This window comes from Carassius gibelio, chromosome A19, assembly GCF_023724105.1.
Source record: "Carassius gibelio isolate Cgi1373 ecotype wild population from Czech Republic chromosome A19, carGib1.2-hapl.c, whole genome shotgun sequence".
Lineage (NCBI taxonomy): Eukaryota > Metazoa > Chordata > Actinopteri > Cypriniformes > Cyprinidae > Carassius > Carassius gibelio.
In genome coordinates, this window is record NC_068389.1 from 17934000 (window position 1) to 17960863 (window position 26864).

General features: G+C 36.2%; 1 protein-coding gene across 1 annotated transcript in view; it reads right to left on the reverse strand.

Moving 5' to 3' along the window:
- The window catches only part of LOC127935613 (CUB and sushi domain-containing protein 3), a 183516-nt gene that overhangs the window by 85433 nt on the left and 71219 nt on the right, over positions 1–26864 (reverse strand). Inside the window, exons 20-27 of the mRNA XM_052533684.1 lie at positions 23361–23487; positions 21997–22199; positions 21689–21880; positions 20362–20500; positions 17449–17636; positions 16830–17024; positions 16491–16607; positions 173–286 (exon numbers count right to left, since the gene is read on the reverse strand). Of these exons, the coding sequence (XP_052389644.1) occupies positions 173–286; positions 16491–16607; positions 16830–17024; positions 17449–17636; positions 20362–20500; positions 21689–21880; positions 21997–22199; positions 23361–23487 (1275 nt within the window). The remainder of the gene's footprint in view (positions 1–172; positions 287–16490; positions 16608–16829; positions 17025–17448; positions 17637–20361; positions 20501–21688; positions 21881–21996; positions 22200–23360; positions 23488–26864) is intronic.

The window sequence follows — 26864 nt, forward strand, 5'->3', positions numbered from 1 at the left end:
AATGACATAATGCAGTCCTACAGCACAGAAAATGCAACACCATTTCTTTGTGCACCCCTTTAATGTTTTGCAATAACAATCTCACATCTGAACAATGGCTTGTGATGAATGGTAATGCATCCAATTTGAAGTATGGGAAGTGCAAAGATAGGACGTCAGGTTTGAGCTTTACCTGAGTGAGATCCAGAGAGAGAGGACAGCAGAGAGGACTGTTGTGTTGGCCCATCATAAATGTCCACAACATCATTCAGTGACGTCTGGAACAGGACAAACTGTCCAAATAGAACTACATGGGGAAAAAACAGGCAAAGTGTCAAAGTGTTTCATAAAACACCGACCATAACATGATAATAACTATGCACCACACAATAACCCAAGCGACCCCTCAAATGTTAAGATCCCAGCTGGAAGCTAACAAGCAGCAAATGCGACTTGAAAGGCCTTCTGTATGTATTCTTCAGACATATTCAGATTCCTAATTAGACGCCACTAAGTACTTGTATGCAAGAACATTATACAGAATCATTTTTCTTCAATAGATCTGCACATTTTAAACCAGCGAGAGCTCTCAGAGGTAATAAGGCTGTATGTTTATTTAAATCTTTTAAATTGGCTATCTTGCTGTAACATCTCCCTATTATGTGTTGGTACCATGCTTAGTGCTACTGTGCACTGGTTTTGTCCTCCACTGGGTGCACTTGTTACAGTCTCATTTGCTGTCCAATGCTTTGATGTTTCCACCATTAGGAGAAAATCATTAGTATGCTGTTCATCATTACATGAAATCACTACTCTACAGTATATCTTAAGGATTAGAGTAGACTGAACAAAACATGGTATGACAACCAAAACTTACGTACGCATATGGATTCTACTTACCTCAATGGCATCTCACTTTTGTTGCCATGGTGAAATTAATTGAAAAATGGCTTTAAATATAGAGACCTCAAGTGTCAAAATGCAGAAATAAGATCTGGGCACAGATACAGTTGTTAAGCCATGATACAGTATAAATTGAGTGAACGGACAGAGATTCCAGGGCCAGTGCTGTCTCAGATGTCTTTGAAATCTGGCACAGATTCACCAGGGCTCTGAGGCTCAGCATTGCTACTGTGTGATTAAACAGTTCCCTGCTTGGTAATACAAGCGTGTAATCAAACTCTTGCAGAAACCAATTTAGAAAAAAATGATTTATTTGTCTTTTGAGGTAAACAAAGAGCTTGATTACCAAGAACTGATTGGTTTATTGACATCACATACAGTGGCTCCTTGCTACATAGTTCAAACAAATGGCATTTTTCAGCAGTTTGATGTCATGGACTAACATCAAAAACTAAGTGATATTGTTCAGTGAAATCAAAAGCAAACTGAAATCACTGGAAAACTTTTGATCTAGATTTATTGTAGTTCTATGTCTCAATGCATGGCTTATGAATGGCTTCCATTGGCTAAGAAGGCAAAAAAGTTTTACTCTTTTATGGTTTGCTTCAAATGCTGCAAAAAAAGTTTGTGTGAGTTCCTACCTATGTAGAGAGTTCCAAATCTGTTTCTTATGAGGTTTAATTTCAGTTAGGGTGCTATCATAGAAGGCAGCTGCCTATGAACGTAGGCAGCAGGCAGATTTGGAAATTGAGCTATAGTGTGTACTTATGAAATTAGGCTGTTACTGAAGGTGGCTGCAAACTCTGGAAAATGAATCATGGCTCATCAAGTCTGTTGCCGGAGTGCGTGCTGGGAGTAGACATTTCCCCTATGTGTTTGATAAAAACAATAGAAGGGAAGATAACGGCAGTCTTCAGTGCATTATTCTTGAGATTTCCCCATCTCCAAGGCTTCAGCCATGCCAAGACAATTACCACTCCATGTCAGAAAGCAATTGTGCCCGTCAAGGTTTTGCTCTCATGCACTGAACAAAATGTGGGACATGAAAAGAAACAAATCAATCTGGAAGGAGATAAAAGTAGTGATACTGTGCCAGTTCACTGTTTATTTATTCATTTATTATATAATTTGAACCTCAACAAAAGATGGATCCCTTTTACACACCTATTAATAATTTACAAGGCTTAGGTAGTACACATTGTAATCATACTTAACCCATTATAATTACATTAGGCCAGGGGTCACTAAGGTATCGCTTTGCTACTCTGGGAAAGTTTTAAAGTAGAAGATCTTCATCAGGGACTGAATTTGTATAGCGAAGCTGAGAGAAATTGTGCTTAAAATGCACTGTTCTGGGACAACAAAATGTAGACTAAAAGTATTTATGTAATATTCATATGACATTAAAATGTAAATGTCAAAAAGCATTTAAGTAGCAGAACTCAAAATAAGTATATATATTGTACAACTGCAAGTGCAAAACATTTCAGAATTAAACAGTTGCACTAAAGTGCATTTTAGTAGAAGTACAGCTCAAAAAAGTATATATTAACATGCTTCAGATGTAAGACCTTACAAAATGACATATTTTAAGTGCAACTAAAACGAAAACTTGATCCATTTCCAACACACAGTGAAGCTGCATTCACTTCTAAATAACACATTAAGTACCCTTAATTCTCTCAAGTATTAAAGATCTTTTAAAAAGATTGCTTATCAAAATGGAAAAAAAGTCTATATATCACAGAAGGGAAATTCAGACTACATTACTTTCACAGACAACTAAGAAGGTTGTTTCCTTTGCACGATCCATAGAGCTCTCAGGTGTCAAGAGTTCAGTAATTCCTGATACACAGCTCTTCCTCTACTTCTTGATGCCATTCCTACAATTCCTTTTGCTTCTGTGTAGCAATTTATTTATTTTTTATGAGAGGTGCTATTTGAAACTAGATGCGTGCATGAAATGTGAGCAGTGCTTCGAGATGAAGCAATGGTCTGTGCATCTCTGTGACACTGACAGGAAATAAAATAAAAGAAACCAAAAAAAAAAAAAAAAAACGAGTGGATGCACAAATCAATATTCACAGCTCTGATAGTTTGCACACTCCTCCAGCAACTCACAAACAGTAATTGGGCAGATTTCTATTTATAGTACTGGCACTTTCCTCTAATAGGGTACACATTGTGTCCCATCACTTAAGAATGCATTTAAAAGCACTCTAAAGAATTAGATGCACAGAACTTCATTTTGTGTTGTGAAAACTATTAGATATATAACAATTCAAAAGCTTGGGGTCATTCATTTATTTTATTTATTTATCTATTTATTTTTTTGAGAATTTATGTTTTTATTAGGCAAATATGTATTAAATTGACCAAAGGTGACAGTAAAGATTTTCAGACTATTAAATTTTTTTTTTTTAAATAATAATACAAATTAATGCTGGTGTTTTGAACTTTCTAGTCACTTAACGCTGAAAAAAAATGGGTAAATAATAATACTAATATTTCACAATCTAATGCAGCCTTTTTGAATATAAGAGACAGGGGTTGAATGGTAGTGGATGTTAGATAAATTAACTCTCAAACCAGCTGACAGCTTAATTTAGATATTGTACTTTGTTTTTGTTGACCATTTGTTGACCATGAGTTTCATTTTGTACCATATAGCCGGAAAATGCCTTTTTACAATGTCTTCATGCACTCATAGGGCAGAAGCATCTGAATGTTATGAAAGTATGCATGACAAGCATCACTTACATGCAGATTGTTTTCATCATGCTAACACTTTTAGAAAAGGCTTTGGCTTTGATTCACTGTTTGCTTCTCCTCTGCACCACTGCAGAAGACTGGCCTTTTCCATACATCCTCTTACGCTTAACATACTCTGACAGATGGTTAGCGGCTGCTATGGAAATGAGCCCTGTGATTAATTCACACCTTTCCCCTCTTTTCTCATGACTTACACAATTCAGAAATAAAAAACAGCTGTGGTTCTCTGCCTCTCCATCTATGGAGCTGGACTGGATCACCAATTTAATTTGCTGTCTGAAAGAAACAGAAGTGAATGGGGATGGGACACACCTTTCCTTCTCCTTGTGACATCTCAGGTGGAGAGAGGAATGAGTTCAATTGACTTTTATTAGCATTATCTGCAAAGCATGCTTGGATACCAGTCCTACAGTATTCTTGCAGTTAGAGCAAAATAAAAATAAAATGATTGAGTGTGCAAAATGAGTGTCCAAAATGATTGGGGTCCATTAATGTACAGAAAACAATGGTTCATAAATTCTTTAAAATATCTTCTTTTGAGTTCCACAGAAGAATGAAAGTTTTGAGCAGCATGAGGGTAAATACAAGATGACAGACTTTTCATTTTTGCATGAACCATCCCTTTAGGAATTGAATAGAATATGGATGTTTCATAGCAAAGGGAGTGAATGAAAAAAGAATTCAGATCGTAAAGTCATACGTAAAATGTTTTGCGCCTGAAGCATGACTTGAGGTTAGGTTAAGATTGGATAAGAGATGGCTGATCAAGTCATAAACTCATATTAAGTGCAATAAAACCATCAGAAGAACTGTGAAAATGTCTAATACATGAAATTACATTGAAACCGGGATGTCCAGTCATATTGCACAGATGACAATAAGCAATAACCCAATATCTTTAGGGTTCCATAAACCTTTCTGTACAGGAAAAAAAAAAGCAATTAAAATGTGAGTGCTGCGGATAAAACGTTTCCCAACATTCTAAGTGCTCCGCTAAGGAATAACATGGAATATTTAAGAATATGGAATATAATAGTCTCAAGTCCTTACCAAGTTCCTGGAGAACTAATAAAGATCACAGCTAATGTTCTTCACCTTTGGCTGCTACTGAAATGCAAGCACACCAACACTGCACTTTGGACCTCAGGCCTGGATCTCCATCTCAGTTTAGGTGTTTATTCAGGTTCAAAAGGCCCTTAATTAGATAACCCCCAGTCTGCGTCTCCCCTCTGAAGACATGTGTATCAACTCCTCTCCATTAGTCTGTAGCCGTCCATCTTTGACATGATAAGAGTGCACCAGTGGCGGAAACATTTTATTAGGACACAGTGGAATGTACAGTACCTGTGTCTCAGGTGGATTAAATGGGAGGTGTGTAACTAACATCAGCAAACAGATATGCTAAAATAATGTCAAATATTATTCAGTGGACAGTCAAACAGACAGTTCCAGCCACAAACTCACACCACTGCTTGAGTCAATGTTGTGGGGTCAGTCTGGTAGAGATGCTTAAAAGAAGAAGATTCTGCAGAATGAATGCGTTTACACTTTTCAGGAAAGTCAAGTCATTTAGATGTAATAGTAATAAATTCTAAATTACTTATATAATATACTAGTAATATGTGTGCTAGTAAACAACTAGTTAATATTGAGAATTTGCACCTAAACTAAAGTGTTACCACAGTTACAACTACAACTACAGTAACCCTGGTTGAGGTGTAAAGCTGGTGTTGTTATCAAAATGGTGGTATTTTGAGCAGGCAAACACTGCTTTAGCAGACATTTGTCGTTTCCATGAAAATGAATGATCAGATCATCATTCGACTAGATGCACGAATAGAATATACATGTTAATAAGCGAGTTCGCTGATCCAGACACGTGTACACACACACCAGGGCCATAAGGTTCATATGGCACATATCACTGTTCAGTATGCTGTCCGAGCCTCTACATGCCTTTGTTCTCTTATTAGACTCTCTCCTTACAGCGAGGGGCTCTCAGTTAGACTCTGAGGAGAGAGGTCACTCAAGCAGGGATTTATACCCCAGGGCCATCATCTTGCTCGAGGCTAGATGGCAGAGGTCTTTGCTCTGATTCCTTGCACACCTGCCTGGATTTGCAGGCATGGGCTGGTCATCCGCCTCACACATCCGTGCCTGGTCCCATAGGGACAGAGATCTTCTCGCACAATCTGCCAGGATCTCTTTGAGGTGGGAGATTCCACAGGGCTCATTGGATGTGTAGATGAAAAGCTAGCGAGGATGAGACATGCACATGCGCAAACCTTCACTGCAGAATGACAAATCAGCAGAAACATTCAAGCCTCAAACTTGACTTTCTCCAAAAACTATATTATTTTAGCTGTCCGCTTCACATCTGTATGCAATAATGCCACAAAGGTTCAGGTTTGTTCTTTTCCACTGCACACATGAAATACCATCCTGTAAACATGACCAACAAGCCATTTCCCAAGCCACTGCATATGAATAATTGATAGATAACGTGCAGAACCCTGAACCCCTGGTCCAATATGCAAAACACACACAAAATGGCAACACACACACACACACAAATGTCCAGACAGGAATGAAAATACAGCAAGGTAGTGAAAAAGCAGCACCACCTGTGTGCCTGTTATCAGTGAAGGATGTTCTATCTGCAGTGCCGTATGCCGAGGATAGATAGCACCTTGCCCGCTCACCACATGGTGGGGACAGAGGAATCATCACATGCTGCACGCAGATGTAGAGAATGAAAAAAACGGAAGGGAGTAGCTTAAAAGTCTGTTTATATCTAAACATAGACATTGCAGCAGGTGAAAACGATTTTTCTTTTGTCATTACATTAAATTGAGGGAGAAACAAACATTTCCAGGAACACTGGCTGGCAATTTAAGGAAGCTATTGTTGTGTGGTGTAGTGGCCAACACTCACAGAGTCAGTGGTTTATATATTTACTAAATAAGTGTTTAAAAATACATAAAACAGCAAGCCAATCTCTGAAATATTTTCTAACAATAATTTAAATAAACATGCATTTCAGATATTTTTTTTTTCTCGAAAAATGCAACAGTAAATCTTCCATTTCAATATTCTAAGGAAGTAAAATAAAATAAAATAATATATAAAACCAAATAAAATAAAAGAAATACCTCAGTAATCATAAACTATTTCAAATTATTTTCCACATAAAATATAATAGAATTATTTAAATATTTAGAATAATTTTTATTCGTTACCTTGAAAACACATTGCTGCAATTTTGCAGTCTGAAAGATAATCTAAATCCAAACATGCACTGACTTTGTTATTATTATTATTATTATACTAACTATAATATATATTTTAATAGCCAGTTGCTTTCAAGATACAAGGAAGTTCATTATCATTAGCAGAGCTGGGAGTCTTTGAGGGAAAAACCTCTGGGGAAGTGGTACTCAATCCCTTAAAACAAGAACCATAATCATCGTTCCCTTGACCAAGGCAAATATATGAATATTTTATTTTCTTACACAAATGCATCAATTCATTTCAGAAGGCTGTTATTAACCCCCTGGTGCCATGTGGAGTACTTTTTATGATAGATGGATGCACTGTATTGGACTTCAAAATCTCAACACCCATTCACTGCCATTATAAAGCTTGGAAGAGCCAGGACATTGTTAAATATAACTCTGATTGTATTCGACTAAAAGAAGAAATTCATATACACTCAGGATGGCTTGAGGGTGAGTAAATCATTGGGTAATTTTCATTTTTGGGTGTATTTTTCCTTTATAGCTTTGATCCATTTTTGTTCAGTCTGTTAAAATATTTGTACAAAATAATCTCACAGCTGTCAAAACTCTTTAGTAGCTGACTTAAAAAGGAAACACTGCAACTAAAAGTGAAGCACCATAACCACCCTACCGCTGAGATATTAATCTGAGAATTACTTTGGGAAAACACAGTGCTTTACTGCCCTTAGCCAACGGCAAAGTCAAGAAATGGCACTTTTTGCCTGCTTGACTGTGATTTACCAGAGGAGAGAAGTTTAGCACCTTTGGTTTGACTGGAGTCAGGAAACACAACAAAAGCATTACACATAGACCTGGTGTTCCTCTGCTTTCTCTTTCTCCCTGGTAAATGAACTTTGCCTTGACTTCTTTTCTGTTTTGATGTTTTGGCTCAGGGGCTTGCAATTCCCAATTCTCACAGGCTTTAGAATAGCTTTGTAGAAAGAGAGAAGAGTGATCCTTTTCCAAGACAAGCGTTTATGTCAAAGACATGAAACTGTGACTGTTTTAAGTGTGTGTTTGTGTTTATATGGAGGTCAGAGTCAGCCAGGGGAAAAGTTATTTAGTTGACTATTTCTAACTGACAGCCATAAGAGAAAATATAGAAAGTATAACTGGCCTAATGGTCGCTTCGGGCATTCCAAAAGGGAGTTTATTTAATATCTCGTTTTTTGATTTTCCACACCATATGAAGGTACCCCAAAGCAAATTCCTAAGGATCAACTGAAATACTGAAATACTGAAATACTGAAATAACGTGGTGTGTTATGCTACATCAGTGCATGTATCTTCATGTATCCACAAAAAAAAAAAAAAAAAAAAAATATATATATATATATATATATAAAACACACAAACATACACTCACAAACACCCTTTATATATTTATATAATGGGTAAAACTAATTCTTAACTATAACACAATTTTTTTAAACTATAATAACCCTCACACACACACACGCACACACGCACACACACACACACACACACACACACACACACACACACACACACATTATATAAATGTCATTTAGGGCTGTCAAACTGATTAATTGCAGTTAATTACATCCAAAATAAAGGTTTGTGTATATGTACATTAGATATATATATATATTTATATTATATAAAAGTAAATATTACATACATTTATTAAAAATATACATGTACTGTATGTGAGCATATTTATATATACATAAAATATAAATATACACAGTACACTTTTCAATTCAATTAGCATTTTTTACGATACAAATCATTGCAAAGCAACTTTACAGAAAATTAATGTTTCTATAATATTTAGTAGTAGCTTATCAGTAGTGACTCAGTTTATGTACATATGGCAGAAATTTATGAAAAAAAAAAATCAAGACGTAATCAAACAGACGACAAACACTATTAACAGAAATTATTATGATGCAATCAAACTTATAGCAAAATTTTGTAGACATATGTTACGTAAAGCAGGGGCGAGGCCAGAAATGTTTAAGTGGGTGGCCTACATAAAACTGGTTAGGCAAAGTGTAGCATATGAAAGCTGCATATCAAATTCCAACAGAAAATACAGCACAAAGATTCAATACACAATATTACTAAAGCATTGAAAAAATAATTTTAATTTCAACATTTACTAATACATTATTAAAATATATATATTTTTTTATCTGTTAACAATATCTGAGCTAACGAAAAGTTGACAATTTATTAACTAATGTCAACAGAGATTAAGTAATCCCAAATTTATTAATTTATTATATGTTAGGTAAGGCATTGCCAAATGTTAACTTAAGTATACTGTATGCAAAGCATTACCTTAGATGATGGGGCTTCACAGATGATCTCATAATCAAGTGTCTCAGTTTGGGTTCAAAGGAGAGTAGATACCAAGGACAGTGGATATAAGCGCAGCTGCAAATATGCAGTTCGTTGTGGAGAAAAGTATAGAACAAAGTGTATTTTTTTCTTTTCTTCAAAGAACGCATCTATTTAGCTGATCAAACACTGTACCTATGGTAATATGATGCTTTAAACCCGCTTGCCTCAGAAGTTTCTAATCTATTAATCCATCACCCGCTGGTCTGGTTCATTTGTAGGCAGTTCGGATTCTGTGCTAGGACTTACATTTCATTTGGGAAGTCCAATATATACTTTTTAAATACTGAATGAGGTTTGTTTCACTATTTTCAAATTCAACTTTCAAATTTAACACTATTTTAAAAAATGCACATCCTCACGTAAATTCACGCTTACGTACACAATTAGCTGAGGTATGGTATGAATATTTGGCATGCTGTCCAGGGAAATGCACCGAGCTCGGGAATGGCCCGAACCTAGATTAACCCCCTTCCCCATCTAATTATGAAGTAAACTTGAAGTGAGGAGATGGGGTGGAGGAGGCATGCTGATAAACCTTCAATGGATAGAGGTAAGTCAGCGATATTTATGCTATGGTACTGATTACTTGATTTTGGTCCACCTGTGTTGATTAGGTAGTATCTGACGTGCTCCTCCCGAATCTTGTTAATAAAACATCATTTAATATAATTGTGGGTGGGACCAACAGAAACTGACCAATCATCATTTTGACAAGCGTATGGTAAGCACCTATAGGAAGAGGGAAAATTAATAAACTGCCTGTAATTGATGAAAACTAACTTTAAATATATTTTAAAGCACATATATGAAGTTATAGTGAAACTATACATTTAGATTATTATCTTTTGATAAATAACATTTATTTGGAAAATTACCAGCTTCTCACTGGGTGGGCCATTGCCCACCTGGGCCCACCCGTAGCTTCGCAACTGATGTAAACACAAACTTTTCTTTTGGATCAGATTAATCACGATTAATCAATTTGACAGCCCTAGTTTCAATACAACTATATAAATATTAAAATGTACACCCACAGGCTAGCTGAATGTCAGCAAAAAAGATTTTTTAATCGATGAGTTTAAAATTTTGATAATTCTTGCAATGTTTTGCTACAACATATGGTACAGGCTTAATGTTGAAACCAGATGCTATTGTAAATCTTTATTTTGAAGCTAATATTTGTATAAATCACTTTTGAATGAAATATGATTTCAACAGAAATACAAATGACCTTATCTTGGGCCTTGAGCAGCCAGCAGATGAATCAGAACTTCAGAACACATATTAATAACGTTACATCGAGAAGGTGACATTGCTGCTAATGTTATACCTACGAAGTGTCTATTAACAATGCCTTAGGCTAGCAGACCGAGCTTCTCACATAATAACAAAGAACGCAGAAGCGTTTGATTAATGCATGGTGCACAGCATATATTTAAGCTCAACGTAAGGCTTTCGACTGATTAAAGATTCAACGTTAAATTGAAATCTGCAAGACAAGCTAACACATAATTAATGCTCTGAAGTAAAACTAACATCTCACTGAGCAAATTCTTCAACATGCCACTCTGCAGCTCCAACACCCAAAGCTTAGTGCAGTTTGGCAACATAAATTTGACTATCTTAAGCTGTGAAAATCATGCTCACTCACGCAGCGCTCTGATCAACAGTTAAAAACACATTATGCCCACTTGTAAAGCTTGCAGAAAACTGTTTTCAAAACACCCAGGCAGTAATGAAGCCGTAATTGAAGGCTTTGACTTCAGCAGGGAATATTTAACAGACAGAGATCATCAACTTAGATTTTTTCCTCCTGACCCCCAACCATTCGCAAGCAAGGATTCCCCTACATACTTGTATTGACTGCCCGGGGCCAAGGGGGGTAGGGGAGTCGACGGGAACATGGGGTGGGGGTGCATGCTCTGAATAATACATCTCTCAGACCAAACCTGTCATAGTCTGAAATATTGCCGGCATCATTCTTTGTGACAGAATAATGAAACATTAAAAAAAGGCAGTGGAGTGCTGCATTTTTAACAGAGGGCCACAGAGCTCTGCCCTACAGATCAGAGCTGATGGAGGAAGGTACGTCTGTGCATATATGTGCATGTTTCTCTGGTAGTTTCCCTCTAAAGAATACAAAGTCTGAAGTGCTTGCTCACTGTGATTGGGGATTCTCAAGATCAGCGAATGTAATGTGCATCTTTAACAATTACTATATTTTCAACATACTTTTACTGAGATTTTAGCAGAGGTGGTTGTGTTGCACATCATAGAAGAAATACTTTTAGCTGTTGGAGAAAACTGGTTAATTTTAAGCTTTTTTGCACTATTTTTAATCCTCCGGGTTTAAAATCTATATTGTGTTGATGTCAAAATGTGTGACTATAGTACATCAATGATGCGTTGGTGTCTATTAAATTATTAATGAGACTGCGTGTTCTTATCTCCTTTTTGCTTTGTAATAAGAGTTCGGCACAAACGCATTCATTCACTTTGAGAGTATAACCGTTTTTACAGCTCTGTGACAATCTGTCAATAGGCTTATAAATGCCACAGAATGAGCCTTAAAAGTTGTCAGAGGTGGAACAGCGCGTTCATATATATGTTTTCAATGCAGAGTGCAAATGGCCGTGCATTTATTTGTGTTTTTAACTCGATGGAAGCTAAATGAAACTGTCTGAACGCAAAGCTGTGTGTGTTGTCTGTCTCCCCTCTTGCTCCTCCTCCGCACCATGCACTTTTTTTAGCATTTTTTTAAACTGTGGTGAGAACTAACCAGTGCTGAAACAGGGGGTTTCATGACCCTTTAATAAATGTACATCTGTATATCTAAACATCCTTAAAGCAAGAGGCAATTACAAATAACTCTATATGTTTAGATTTCATTCAAAGAAAACACTTTTTTATTTTCCTTAATGTAAGCATAAATCTAATAGCTAAGAAAATGTTGCAAGGTTTATGAATAAAATAGGAAAAATATCTGACAGCGGATCTCAAACAAAAATGCTGAGTAAAAATTATTTTGTGTTATTTAATTATTTATTATTTCTTAAGATTACTATAAAAAATACTTTCACTCAGCAATGATGCATTAAATTGATCAAAAGTGACAGCTACAATTAATCAGAATCTTGTAAAAATGTGCACCATGTCTTCCATTAAAATATTGGGCAACACAACTGTTCTCAATATTGTTAATAATATGAAATGTTTCTTGAGAAGCAAATCAGCATATTAGAATAATTTCTGAAGAATCATGTGACACTGAAGACTGGAGTAATTACTGAAGAAATCCAGCTTTGCCATCATGGGAATACATTTTACAATATATTAAAACAGTAAACATTTATTTAAAAGTTTGATCATATTTCAGAATATTTACTGTATTACTAATATTACTTTTACTGTATTTTTGATCAAATAAATGCAGCTATGACAAGCATAAAATATATCTTTGAGGAACATAAAAATCTCCCAGACCCTAACATTTTGAAGCAGTGCTTCAGAACAACACAATCCCTTTGTACCTTCAAAAAACTCCTTCATGAGTGCTTCACTCAGGACAGTGCTTAGAACAGTCCTACTCTTTCTTCACTCTTGTCAATTGTCTAGACTTGCAACGTTTCTCAAATATCAAGTGCATGCTTTTCCAAGAAACTGGGAAACTTTGTATTACAGTATTGTCTCTCATGGGCGAATTACTTTTTTTTGTATTAATCCTCATTTGTTGATCACTTTGAATAAAAGCATCCGCCAAATGATTAAAAGTTTATATAAATGCATACATTTCAGCATTATATCAGGCACTCTGCTCTCTAGACACAAGTATAGGCCATTAAATAACTCATATAGATATAATTTACCATCAGTCTTGTGGGCCAAAAATCTACTCCCAGCAATGGCATACCAGTTTTTATGATTCCTTTCCCTTCTCAAAGGATTGTATATGCCATTCTCTGCCCAATCAACATCCACCAATAAAACCAGCACACTGGTTTCACAAAATTTTAGGAATCAATACACACAGCTGAACTTCTCTGGCTTATATATGATCTGCCTCCATGCCATTTTGAATCTGACGAAACAAAAGCTTTTATGACAACCCGTAAGATATTTTATCTCCACTCCAACACAAGCGCTCAGCCCAGGCTTTGTTCTACAAGGCATTTTAAGCTTTTAATCGTTCCCTCTCTTGGCCTGGATGTTTGACGATACTTCAGGTGCATGATAATGAATGCTCCCCCTCCCAGCAGGTGTCGAACCACATAGAGGCTCAGCAGCATCAGCACAAACTAGACTTATGGATCTCCCCTCCTGGATTTCTTTTCTCTCTCTCTTTCTCTTTTTCTTTTTTTACCCTATATTTGTGTTCGTTTTTCTTACTTCTGCTCTATTACCATTAACTTGTTTAAGTTGCACACTGAGTGATTTGAACTAACAGAACTGCTGATGATCAATGCACACCGAACTCAAACAGGACTAATTAAAGCAGCACTCGGTTAAGTATTTTGCCCAAGACCGCATTTATTCATTTTTTAAACACTGTGTTACACACTATGTGACATTTGCCTGTTAATTGAGCATAATGGATGTACCTTTGCACATAACGTTAAGCGGATATCACTCTGAGAGATAGGCATGGTTTACTAATTATTTGTTAATGTAAAAGAACCTCAACCCTTTTTGCAATTCCAATCATTACTAATGGCTTGAACTGCAGCTCTAGGGAACAAGACAAATTGCTGCGATAGTTTATGTCTAGATCTCAGGTACTATTTACCTGGGGTTAAAATCCATCTAAATACCTGAGCAATTACTTTGTCCCTAGGAGCAACAGGTCTGTGCACCATTCGGGAACTGAATTTTAATTAGTTCCTGCATTTAAAGAACATTTCATTGAGTTTTATTGTATTTTGTTTTTAAGAAATCTTTTTTTTTGTTCCACATAATAAATAAATAACACCATACAATATTGGAACGATATAAGGGTGAGTAAATAATGTAAGAATTTTAATTAATGCTCGTTTCCCTTGCATTTATTTGTGGGTTCTTATATTTTTGTGGCTGTTGGTTCTAGAAAAAATTAATAAAAAAATAGCCACAATCTGCATCCCACACATTTTACAGAAATACTTTATTATAGTACAAAAATTTGAATATGCCAATATTTATGTTTAGAACTGAACAGGCAGGCAATATTTCACAGTATGTTTAGTACTACGTGCATATATGCCAATGTTTTAAATGGTATGGCGGGTTCAATGGTGTGATGATTGCATTTCAGGGGCTAAAACACCTCAGCTGCTGACTATTCATTTTCACGGCTTTCCATTTGCAAAGCTATAATGTTTTTCACTTTTCGTTAGCTTTTTTTGAAGGCTTCATTTCAAATGACATCTATCTCATTTAGGACCTTCCATCAGAGCACGAGCAGTCCAATGACCACAGACAGGCCTCGAGGGAGACATCACATACAGCTCACATAATGCCAAACGATGCTTGTGAGGGAGCTCCAAAATCCCCATAACAGGTAAACTGACAGCAACATTTACAGAAGAGGGTTTTCGACACCACATACTTTTCAACACCACGTACCTCATAACACCACAGCCTTCTTGGGGCAGGACTGAGATAGCAAAGTGGGTTTTTTTAGCACAAAAATGAACCCTAATACAAGAAACCGGGGGCTGGGAGGTTTGCTTTCTCATTTCACACTTTCATCTCTGTACTATTTTCCAACTGGAGCCTGGATATTACAATCATAGGGTGTCTGCAAACATTTCAAGTATCCCTGGAATACCGCAGGTCAAGGATACTGGATGGCATACAACTATTGACAAATTCTGCAATTGCTTGTGTTCTATTAAAGGGAGAGTTCACTCAAAGAAGAAAATTCTGTCATCATTTTTTCACCCTCATTTTATTTCAAACCTGTATTAATTACTTTCTTATACCGAAGAAAGACAGACATATGGGTTTAAATGAAGGTAGCTTAAATGCAGTTGGATAGGCTTAGTTAGCTAACTGTTTTAATTTTTTTTTAATTTTTTTTTATTTTAAGTAGTAAACAATAGCTGCATTACCAAATTAAATTCAGTTCACCGCCTTATCTTTATTTCATCTGTTGGTTTGGAAGGTCTGGTCTTTGTGCAGTGACACAGGACTGACTACATTCTCAGACTATGAAATATTCTTACTGTGCAACACCATGCTAAGCGCACTTTTTACTTTTTTTGGGGCCGACAGATGGCCTTCAGCTATAAAAGAAAGACAAGGAAGCTGGTTGCTAAGCTACACACCTGTCTAGAAACCAGCACATTAAATGTACAGAAATTAATAGAGGAGACCAGTATACTTTAAAATAGTTCAGTATACTTTTAAAAAGAGTACTTATTACGGAAATAATACTTAAAAATATATACTTACTGTAAGTGCAAACTCAAATATTTCCAGTGTATACTAATTTCTATGAATTAAAAATGTATTCGTTAGTGAAAAAAATTTTATTCGTTAGAGTGCCTTTTTGACCTCCTTAAGTAGATCTTCATTTATAATTTAATAATTACTTCTATTGTCTTTGAAAAAAACTAAAGACAAACAATGATTTGTAATGATTTAAAATGTACTTTAAAGTAACGTAAGTAATAAACAGTCATGAACATTTACTCTAAGTACTTTGAAGTGGCCTTTTATTTAATTAATATTATATTATCTACAAGTACAGTATTTTAAATATATACTTTCAAAATTGTATGTACATATTTAATTAAGCACAAGTCTTTTTTTCAAAGGCATACTGTTTACTGTTTAGTAATTTAAAATTATGACATTCAAAATAACTCAAAATAACTGTGAACATTAATTTGAAGCCATATTGTATATGTATATGTAATAGTGTCATATGTACAAGACATGACGAGGTTTTCAAGATTGTGAATTTAAACTATAGCTGTGTGTGTTTATTAACATGTTATGCTTAAATGTTAAAAACCATATTTAGACAAAATAAAGAGAGATGCTCCATTCACCCAAAGTACTATTGTTGTCACAAAAAGCCCTTATAATTTCAATGCGCAATACACCAAACACATTAAAGGTATAACTCCACTATGTTTTGGCTTTGCTCCGTTTTGCTAAATGTTGCGAAACTGCATCCAATTTTGTTTCAGATTTACAGTTACTCACCAAACTCCCTGGGTACAGAGATAGAGTACACACAGCTCTGTCCCGTGGTGTAGTTCCTCGGGAAATTAGGTGACAGCACGGTTCCTTCTGTCCCAGTAGAGCGACTTCCACATGGTGCTGTTCACACAAACACCCAGATCACTCATTACTTTGTGCTTCAACGTTCATGATGAACTGCTATTTTTGAGACACCAGCCTTGATAGAACTGATCTTGGCTAGCGCAGCATGCTCAAGTCATTTTACGAGTTTGATTAATTTTGTTTGGTCTGCAGCAGCAGTTCCAAACTGTTTATTCTCAGAGATTCTCTTACACATCCATTTTTACTTGCAGACTCTACCTTGACAGCTGGGCAGCCCCCTGTTCCAGCCAGGCCTGCCATCATCACCCATAATGCAAGTAAGCGTGGAATAGCCCTGGAGGACGTAGCCTGCCTCACAGTAGAAGGTCACAGTGGAGCCCAGCTTGTAGTCACTGCCCAACCGAGTGCCATTCATCACATTACCGGGATCAAAGCATGACTCCCTCAGCTTAGCTGTGCGAGATGGAGAGAAGGTGCAGGAAAAGCAAGGGTTGAAAATCACTTTAGGCATATCTTAGCTTGCAGAATGAACAGTTATTGGTTCAAACTGAGATTTATTTACAACGTGAACACATTTTTCTTCTAAGAAAAATACTTTGTCGGGGGTTTTGAAGCTTGTCTGGTAACTATATAACTGTAATTCTTTACAAAATTCTTTTTTAAGTTTTGGGGGAATGGAAAATAGGTAAGAGTGAGTAAATGAAAAAGGGATGTTCTTTTTGGGTGAACTATTTCTTTTCTATCGTCAGCTGAATACCACTCACAATTAAATTAACATTTTCTCAACTTGACTTCACTTAGCTGTCCAATATATGTGTAATATACTGTATTTAATTAAAGGTTTAGACATTTAGGGTCTTGAAATGTCAGGGTCTACCTTTGTACTCCAGGTGGAAGCCGGTGTAGCTGACAGAGCCATCACTGCGAAAGGCCAGGTACATGGTATAGGAGCTGCTTTCTATTCGTTCCGGAAGCTTGCTGTCCTGAAAGCTCCCGATCAGTGGGCTGTTGCTGTCCGGTCCATCGTAGATATACAAGAAGTCGTAGTTGGGCTCTATGCTGAAGCTAGGATAGATGATCAAAGAGGAGCTTTCTGAATAGAGGGATCAAAAGCCAGACTGTGCTCTGGATGTTCGAGTCCTGAGATCAACTTTGCAGACGGTAGTACAAAGTAAAATATGTACAAAGCAAGTGGAGCCTGCTTTAGAGTGATAGCAGAGGGGTAGACCAACTACAACATCAAAAATAATATATATGTGTGTGTGTACGAAATTTTATTCACATAATATCTAAAATCGATTAACTTTCGTAATGTGGTTTTAATTAGTTGCTTCCAACCAAACAACAAAACTACTTAAAAATAATATGGAATTACAAAAAGAGGAGAGCCGATTAGATACTTGTCCACCTAAATCCCTGTTATGCATGCTAACTTGCTTTGTAAGATGTAGGTTTTGTATTGTCCATATGGCCTGCATAACAGCTGCACATTAAGGTCGAACATATAAATAACCATGCATCGAATGCCAGCATTCGCATACTTCTAGAACTCAGATGTAAAAACTCCCAGCGCAGTATCAGCATCTCAGCTGTGATCTCAGATTGCCAAGACAGAGAGTACCACATATAAACACTTGCACCTTTTTATTTGCAGTAAGGTGCAATGATAGGGTCTCGCCCATCAGTGGAGTCATTTGCATGAGATGGATTTGGACTGAATCAGATTTACACCTTCTTTTTCCCTTATTATGCAGAGAGAGAATGCTAAACATGCCTTCCACACTTCACTGCGTCGGATTTCACTACTTATGGGTTATTATAGGATAATTCATAAACAGGATAAGACCCTTTACAACACATTAAAAAAGCCATTAATTTCTCATAAACAGATGAATTGGGGTTTTCCCCCACTCCATACCCTCTGTAGCTGTGAATCAGAAAACAATTATTTCTGTGGTAATCAGATTGATGGCACAAACTGTACTGTTGCTGAATACAGAGACACCCGGCTGGGTTTACATTTGTAGTGTTGCTAAAAGAGGTCACATTTTTCGGAGGGGTTGTGTGAGTATATGGTTCTGTTCCAATTTCATTATGGACATATTTCATGTTGTGGACTTCTTAAGGAGAAATAAGCCAGTAATGGACTGTGTAATGAAAGTCTTTGAGATGGGACCGAAAGAGAGCTATTTATTAGAAACCTGTTTGAGACATTGCCCTTCTGGCAGAACTCCAGCATGCTTATTTACTCAGAGAGGACGGAATTTAAATGAGAAAGATGCTACTTCAAATGTAATGCAAACCATGAGAAAGACACTACCTGCTGGGCTGGGTAAAAAACAAAACAAGACAAAAAAAACTGAAAAAAAGTTCTTCATCATCTGTTTTGGGGCTGATGTATGGCTTTAACTAGTAGCTGTGAAGGTTTTGAAAAATATTAGGCACAGGAAACTCACAAAACAGCCTCAAATTGCAGCTCCTGTTTTGATAAATGTTGTAAACTGTGACACATAGGCAGAACGGAAGACTGTTTTGGAGTTATTGTTGTCATTAAAAGAACTGCTCTTAGATGATGAGTCAAAGGGAAGAAGGGGCAAAGTTTAAACGTTCAACAGTCGCCGATATTTCAAAGTCTGCTAGTGCGAGTGTGAGAAACATAAATACAGAGGGAGAAATGTTGAAACCTAAGCACTTTTTTTTATTCGCTGAGTGCGTATGAATCCTGCTTAATATTCCACGGCCCCTGCCTGGACTAGACCCTCACGACACCCTTTGATCCAGGTGGAAGTGTATTGCATGCTAGCATTACTATTTGCATTAACACGGAGGGATGACTACGGCGACTGTCAAAAACTCCTACAGCACTTGAACTTAACCCCATGCTGACCCCGGCTGGACGGAGAATCCTGCTTGTGGCTTGAGCATCGCTACGTGTTGGCTAAATGAAAAATGGACATAATTAGCAACATGATTAGACTATGAAGGAAATTTATCAACCCTGCTTTTAGATTAATTGTTCACATCACTCAAGGTAGAGACACAGCTCTACACCTTTAAGGCTAGACGAGGGGAAGCTTAAAAAAAAGACCACTGTCATGTTCATTACAGACAAAATGAGCAAAGAATTCCAGCTAGGCTCATTACCTCTCCCTGACATGAAATGTATTTTAATTCAGACAGTGATAGCAGTCGCGGCTACATAATTACTCAACATGTCGACTGCGGCCATGTCGAAGGACACCGTGGGCGCTCTTTTTGAATTTAGCGTTATGACACAGCAGCCTCTAAATGAACTCGTGAACTTATCAGTTCGGGATATTATAGCTCAAGTAAAAGGCCAGGAATATGCGCACCGCGAGATTATTTCCGATAGTGCTTCTTACTGTCTCATCGGCCACCATTTAAATCTCGCTGACCCCAACACAACAGAAGGTTCGGCTGATATTAACCTTGCGACAAAGAACTGCACTGTCTGCATTCACAAAACCTCCTGAGCACTTATGCTAAGTATACAGTCTTCCTACTAAATTCGGCCACAAATGCTACCCTGAAACTGCTAAAATCTGATTGTCCATAAATAGTGCATAAGAATTGTCTAATACACATCTTATAAGAATTTAGCCGCGACAAGTTCTAGAATAATTTTCATTTTTAAAAACATAGAAAGTATATAATTAATAGATAAGAAAAAATATATATTTTTAAATATTATTATTTAAAAAAAGGTCCCATTATTCAATAATCTAAAGCAATACCACAGCCATACAAAGTAGTTTATAGGTTCGTTTACCTGATGAATGCAAGAGACAGGACGTAGTCAGAGTTGACGGCTATGAGCCAGTCGCAGTCCTTGCTGTGTGGGTATGGATGAGGGAAATTGGGTGACAGAATAAACCCAGAGGAACCAGTGAGATTGCCCCCACACGGAGCTGGGAAAACACAGAGGACTCATATCAGCAGCATATGGGCATTAGTGACATATGAGGAGAATCTCTTATTAAAACATGCGGCTTGAACATCTGTGCAAGCGAACCAGGAGCCCAGAGAAAGAGTGCTGGAGTGAACAGGCAGAGGCAGAGATATTGAGAAAATGTTAAGCTCCTCTGAGGAACCGGGCCATGTAAAGCGCTCATATCTTATATATGAGAATGAGAACTACAGCAAGAGAGAAAGGTTATTTAGAATATGAAAAGATAAAACGAAGATCCCGTACCCTCACTTTCATGCTACCAAAATGAAGTATCTTTTGAACAGAAGAGACAATCTGCATCTCGTAATTTGAAATTCACTCATTTGGGCACACTTTCATGTCACTGAGATGATAAGGAATCTCAATGGTGTCGGGTCCCTCAGTTTGCATACAACTCTTGAGAATGGGCTGATAAAAACTGCCTTATTTTAGAGCACTTTTTAGACACAAGTTCTTTTGTCAACATCTAAAGCAATATGTACCAATTAACTCTTAGATGTCTCTTAGACTTCGATGTCTCAAAATCATGAATATGCATTTTGAAAATGAGTAAAACAATACTTCTTATGTATGAGGCTTTGTCTAATGTTTACAGATCGGCACAAATAAGTTCACTTTGGTGTATCATGCCTTTTGAAAGCATAAGACTTCAACACTTCAACAAGACTTCAACACTTTCTCAAATCATTCTAAAACAGTTTTTCTTTAAAATAGGGGAACTATATATAAATTAAACATAATCCAGCGCTTTTACCCATTCTGACCCATTACGTTACCCAATTTTCAATAAACTTTGTCTACTTAATTGTAATGTTTATTTAATGAGTAAAATAGTTTGTAGAACCCTACACACTATTTTTGTTTGTAGGGTTCTAGGTGGGGGGACTAGACATGGTCTCTAGACTAAAAAATAGTCTCAGAAAAATGGTTGCAAGAATCACATTTTTCATGGTATCTTCTTCAGATTTGAAATAGAAACTCATGAGACATGTGACTTTCTACCCATTAACAGGCCAACAGGTTAATATTATTGCTTGAATGCAGTGTCTCTTTTGTGTAGCAGTGGGTAAAGTCTGTCGAATTCTAAAGCCAAATACTCATTCTAATAGATTCATTCCTTTAATGAAATTCCAATATAAGCCCTTACCTATACAGACAGGAGGGCTTGGTTGCCAATAGTAGCGGTTTTCCACTTGTATGCATGTAATCTTTTCTTCTCCCTGGAGTTCATAGCCAGGATCACACTGAAAGGTCACAGTGTCTCCAGGCTCCCGACCATCTCCATTACGACTGCCGTTCATAGGCACTCCTGGATCCCTGCAGGCCGTGGCCACTGAACCTGTAATCACATTCAAACCAATTAACAGTCAATTAACACCTTAGGAGCAGTTACTGTATGCTGTCAATTGAAATACAGGACTCTAATTAGAATGCTAAAAAAATAAATCAACTCACTTGAGAACTCAATGGCAAATCCAGATTTGCTGATGTAGAAGTCTGTCTCGAACTGAATGGTAACCATGTTGAGGGTGCTGTGAATGTTCTCAGGCAGCAGAGAGCCGCTCACCTCCCTCAAAGACATCTCATTTTCTGGAGGACCGTCCCATACCCTCAGGATGTCGTGGGACGCTTCAGTGTCGAAGGCTAAAAACTGCAGGCTGTTAATATAAAAATAAATACATGTAGATGTATCCAGTCAAACAAGTCATGCTTCATTAGATGCACAATGTACAGTGACAGAAACAAAGGATTGTCTGACATACGACAGATGTGCCGTTCATTATTATTTGCATAAAACAAAAAGCATGCAAAGGTTATTATAGTTAACTAAAACGAAAACCATTAAAAACACTTTTGTAACTTGAAATTAAATAAATGTTAAATGAAAAAAAAAAAATCACCTAGTTGTCAATATTTTCATTTAGTTTAACTTGATATACCAACTGAATTAAAAACTTTATAGACATTAAAAAACAAAAGACAAGACAAAAACACAACAAAATGACTAAAACTTTAATTACAATTAAAATGAAAAGAGAAAATATAAATATAAAAACAAATATATAAAATATATATAACATATATATATATATATATATATATATATATATATATATATATATATATATATATATATATATATATATATATATATATAAATATATAAATATAAATATAAATAAATATAAATGTTCCAGATTTAAATCGCTCAGCAGATTATTTGATATATACTTGGAATACAGTAGATAAAAAATTTGCTTGATTTAGCAGAAATGAATGTTTAAACCTCTTTGTAGAGCTGTGATAAATCACACAAAGGTAGTGTCAGACAATCATATCACAAATATTATGCTCCAGGCTTCAATAATGGAGGAAAACAATCACATCTCCATTCTGAGCGGCGGTCCTTGATAACACTTTAGCAATCTGGTCTGATTGAGACATCAGCCGCAGATGAACAAAAAATAAATATGTGATTTAAAAAAGAGTTTGCTGCTGAGAGAATTGGAAAGAAGAAAAATGATTAGGTTGTAGTGCAACATTAAAAGTGCAACAGCGTTTTAAGCTTTAGAATGAATCTGGCCATGCAGGAGGTAAACAAAGAGATTTACGAGGTACCATCAGCTCATCTGATGTCTCCTCTTCTCTCTGTACATCTCTGGCCAGGTCTGCCATTAGAGCTTTATTAATAGATAAAGACCTCTAGTCTCAGCTGAATTCGCTGACTGCATTCTTATTGGCTCAGTAATGTCCCAATACCTAACTCTAGAGGAAGACGGACAGCAGATGGACAGCTGGAAGCAAATACGTATCAGCACCTGATGATGTTGCCCGAATCCACCTCGACGACCCAGGTACAACGTAGATTGTTGTCATAGGGGAACGGATAACCTGGCGACAAAATGCGCCCTGATGTCTCCCCTTTAAAACGTCCACCGCATTCAGCTGGGGAAAAACAAAGGACGAAATGGGGTGGGAGGAAGAGACAGAAAGAGAATTGAGGAGAAGAATTAAACAGTAGTCAGTTTATGCATACTCTCACACTTGTACAAACACATCATGGCCCCAGAAGATTTGCAGTCGAGCACTGAAATAATTAGGGGTGCCTGGTAAACAAGCACAACACGAGTGGGGCAGTCTGAGAAAAAAAAAGAAAAACAGTGTAGATCAATAAAGCACCGTGAGGTTTTCAGACATCTAAATGCAGTGCAAAAAGTTTCTGGAATGTGCAGAATAACAATTTATTTTTTGAAAAAATATGTATATAAAAACCAAGAGGGGAGCTGAACGACTGAAGCTGAATAATTCAGCATTAGCTTTTAAACAGCACTGAACCAGTTACATCTCCCAGCATCCCTGTGTATCTCGTATTTTATTTTATATGATCAATATATATGTTGATAAAGCCTGTAACTCAGCAACTTTTTTTATGTTGACCTCATGTAACAAATAATTTGGAAACATCACTATTCCAAAAAATGTAAATTTTAAAAGTAATGCTAATTAAAAATATATATTTTTTGTCTATGTAATAAACAGCAATTATGTATACCCCTTGTGAATTGTATATTTATGATATATATATATATATATATATATATATATATATATATATATATATATATATATATATATATATATATATATATATATATATATATATATATATATATATATATATATATAAATCTATATATATATATATCTATATATATATATATATATATATATATCTATCTATCTATCTATCTATATACATCTATATCTATATATATATATATATATATATATATATATATATATATAATATATATATATATATAAATATATATATATATATATATATATAAATATATATATATATATATATATATATATATATATATATATATATATATATATAATATATATATATATATAAATATATATATATATATATATATATATATAAATCTATATATATATATATATATATATATATATATATATATATATATATATATATATATATATATATATATATATATATATATATTAAATATACAATTCACACTGCACCTGCAGACACCTTATTTTATTAAAATACTAGCTATGAAATGACCAAGTTTAGTTGTATTTTGTATTATACCGACTTTGAAGTGTATTTTAAGGAAGTTTAATATCTAAAAGTCCACAGCGTCAAAAGTACCCATAGTTGAAGGTATGCAAAACAATGGTAGCTATGACTGGAACCTCATCTGTTTCACCACTCCTCTATTCTCCTCAAATTCTCTATAAGCAGCCAAGGTGATTCGTCAGCTTCAAGTCAGAGCATCAATCAAATGAACAAATGAGCCTGACATCCATTTTGATGCCTCCTGATGGCATTCAGACTTGCCACTTTAGCCCTCTACACTCGGTTCATTATTAGTTGGCTTTCACAAGCACTTTATTAGGAAACTTTAATTGCAGGCTCTCTCTTTTCCCCTCAGACCCCTTTTCGATCTTCCCCTATCCTGTCTCTCCCATTCTCCCTCTTGTAAAAAAACGGCAAGGGCCGGGAGGAACAGTTTCGAGAGAGACATGCACAGTTTCTTAATGATTCCCTTTTCAGCAATTCCTGTCACCAAGCCTCATTTGCATAAACCATCTACATGACAAACAATGGACGCACAGCTCAATGAAGCTTGAATAACAGGGTTCAGATTGCGACTTGATTAATCTGAACATTAGAGTGTTTTTTAGACATCCAGAATAGAGGCGTCTTCCAAGCATATTCCTCCCCAGCCTCTCGCTAAACCAACATCCTGCCATGTTCATCGCTCATCAAAGCAGCGGCTCAATCACGTGTCACTGGACTGTTAGGAGTGCTCAATCACGCCTGATTGGCTGCTCACGCATTGAGAATCAATGCAGGAAGATTGGGAGTTGACAGGGCCTTCTGGTTTTGAGGCTGAAAATTTGTATGTCCTCTCTTAGCGCAATTATGACAACATGACATGTTGAGCCGTCTAACGCTAGGTGTGTTTATGACTGCGCGCTTCAGCCCACAGATTATGGCACTGCTGCCGAAAGGAATGCTGATTTAGCATTGCGGCGGTGTAGCCTCCTCTGCAGAAATGTGTGAATTGGAAGGTCTCATTCACACCCTTTACCTGTGGACTTGAATGAAAAAATATAACAAAAGTTAAATATTTCATCTGTAATAAAAAAAAAAAGGAATGACGAAAAGGATACGCCTTCTCACTATTTTGATATATCTCACTTTTGTTAAAGGTCGCATCAAATGACCTGCACATTTCGCCTGTCAAAGGAAGTGAAATATCCTTCACATTATTAAGTATGTATTATTAATGCTGGCAGATACGCCTGAAAAGTATCAGCCTGAAACTTCGAGGCTGATTAGAATTTTGCAAGCCTACCATCGGTTTTGCTGGATAAATTAGACAAATGTGAGTAAAATACAATCTCTGTGTTTAACACAAGAGAGGCATTGTGTTTCATCTACGTCTGCCTTGAGGAAGCAATTTGGACGAGCGCTTTGAGTCTAATTAGACCTCATTAAAACTAAATCTAATAGTGAGCAAAAATCTGATCTGGGGTCAGTAGACATACCAATATCCAACTCACTGGAGGCTAAATCCCCATAATCACCATTCATCAGGAAAATGAAGGACGTAATAGCAGCACATAGTCCTATCTCAACCCCTCATGTGCTACGCTTGATGAAGAATCATCTCCATAGCTCATCCGCGACCCCCTGCATCAGCTATAATATTAACAACCTGCACCATCAATCACAGATGGGGCGAGGGGCTTCCACCACTGCTAATTTTGTCAAGAAACATTTGCCATTTGTTTTAATTTAAGAAGGATTTACTTCAAAAGGTTAAAGTTCTACTAAGGCAGCACAATGTGGCCTTTTTAAAAGCTCTACTGTTCTCTTTCTTGTGAAAAATATGAGCAATATTGCAGCTTTTCTAACTACAGAAATGTGGAGAGGCTTATACCGCAGCCCTCGATAATTATGACAAATAGCTGAGAGCAACACTGAGCTCAGTTATGATAACCACAAGGAGAGATAAGGCTGGAATGATGCATATTCACCAATACCAAAGTTTAAATGTGGTTTCTATGACAACAAAAAAATTCTCCATGCTATAAAAGGATGTTAAAAAGGTAAAGCAATCATTATTTCTAATACGAATATGTGCTGTTTTGTCATCCTTTAATTTATCTGTTTGCATTAAGAAATCTGTATTGATTTTTTCAAATGTCAAAAGAAATAATGAGTAACAAAAAATCTACAACAATATATTTTTAAATATAATTTACATTTACAT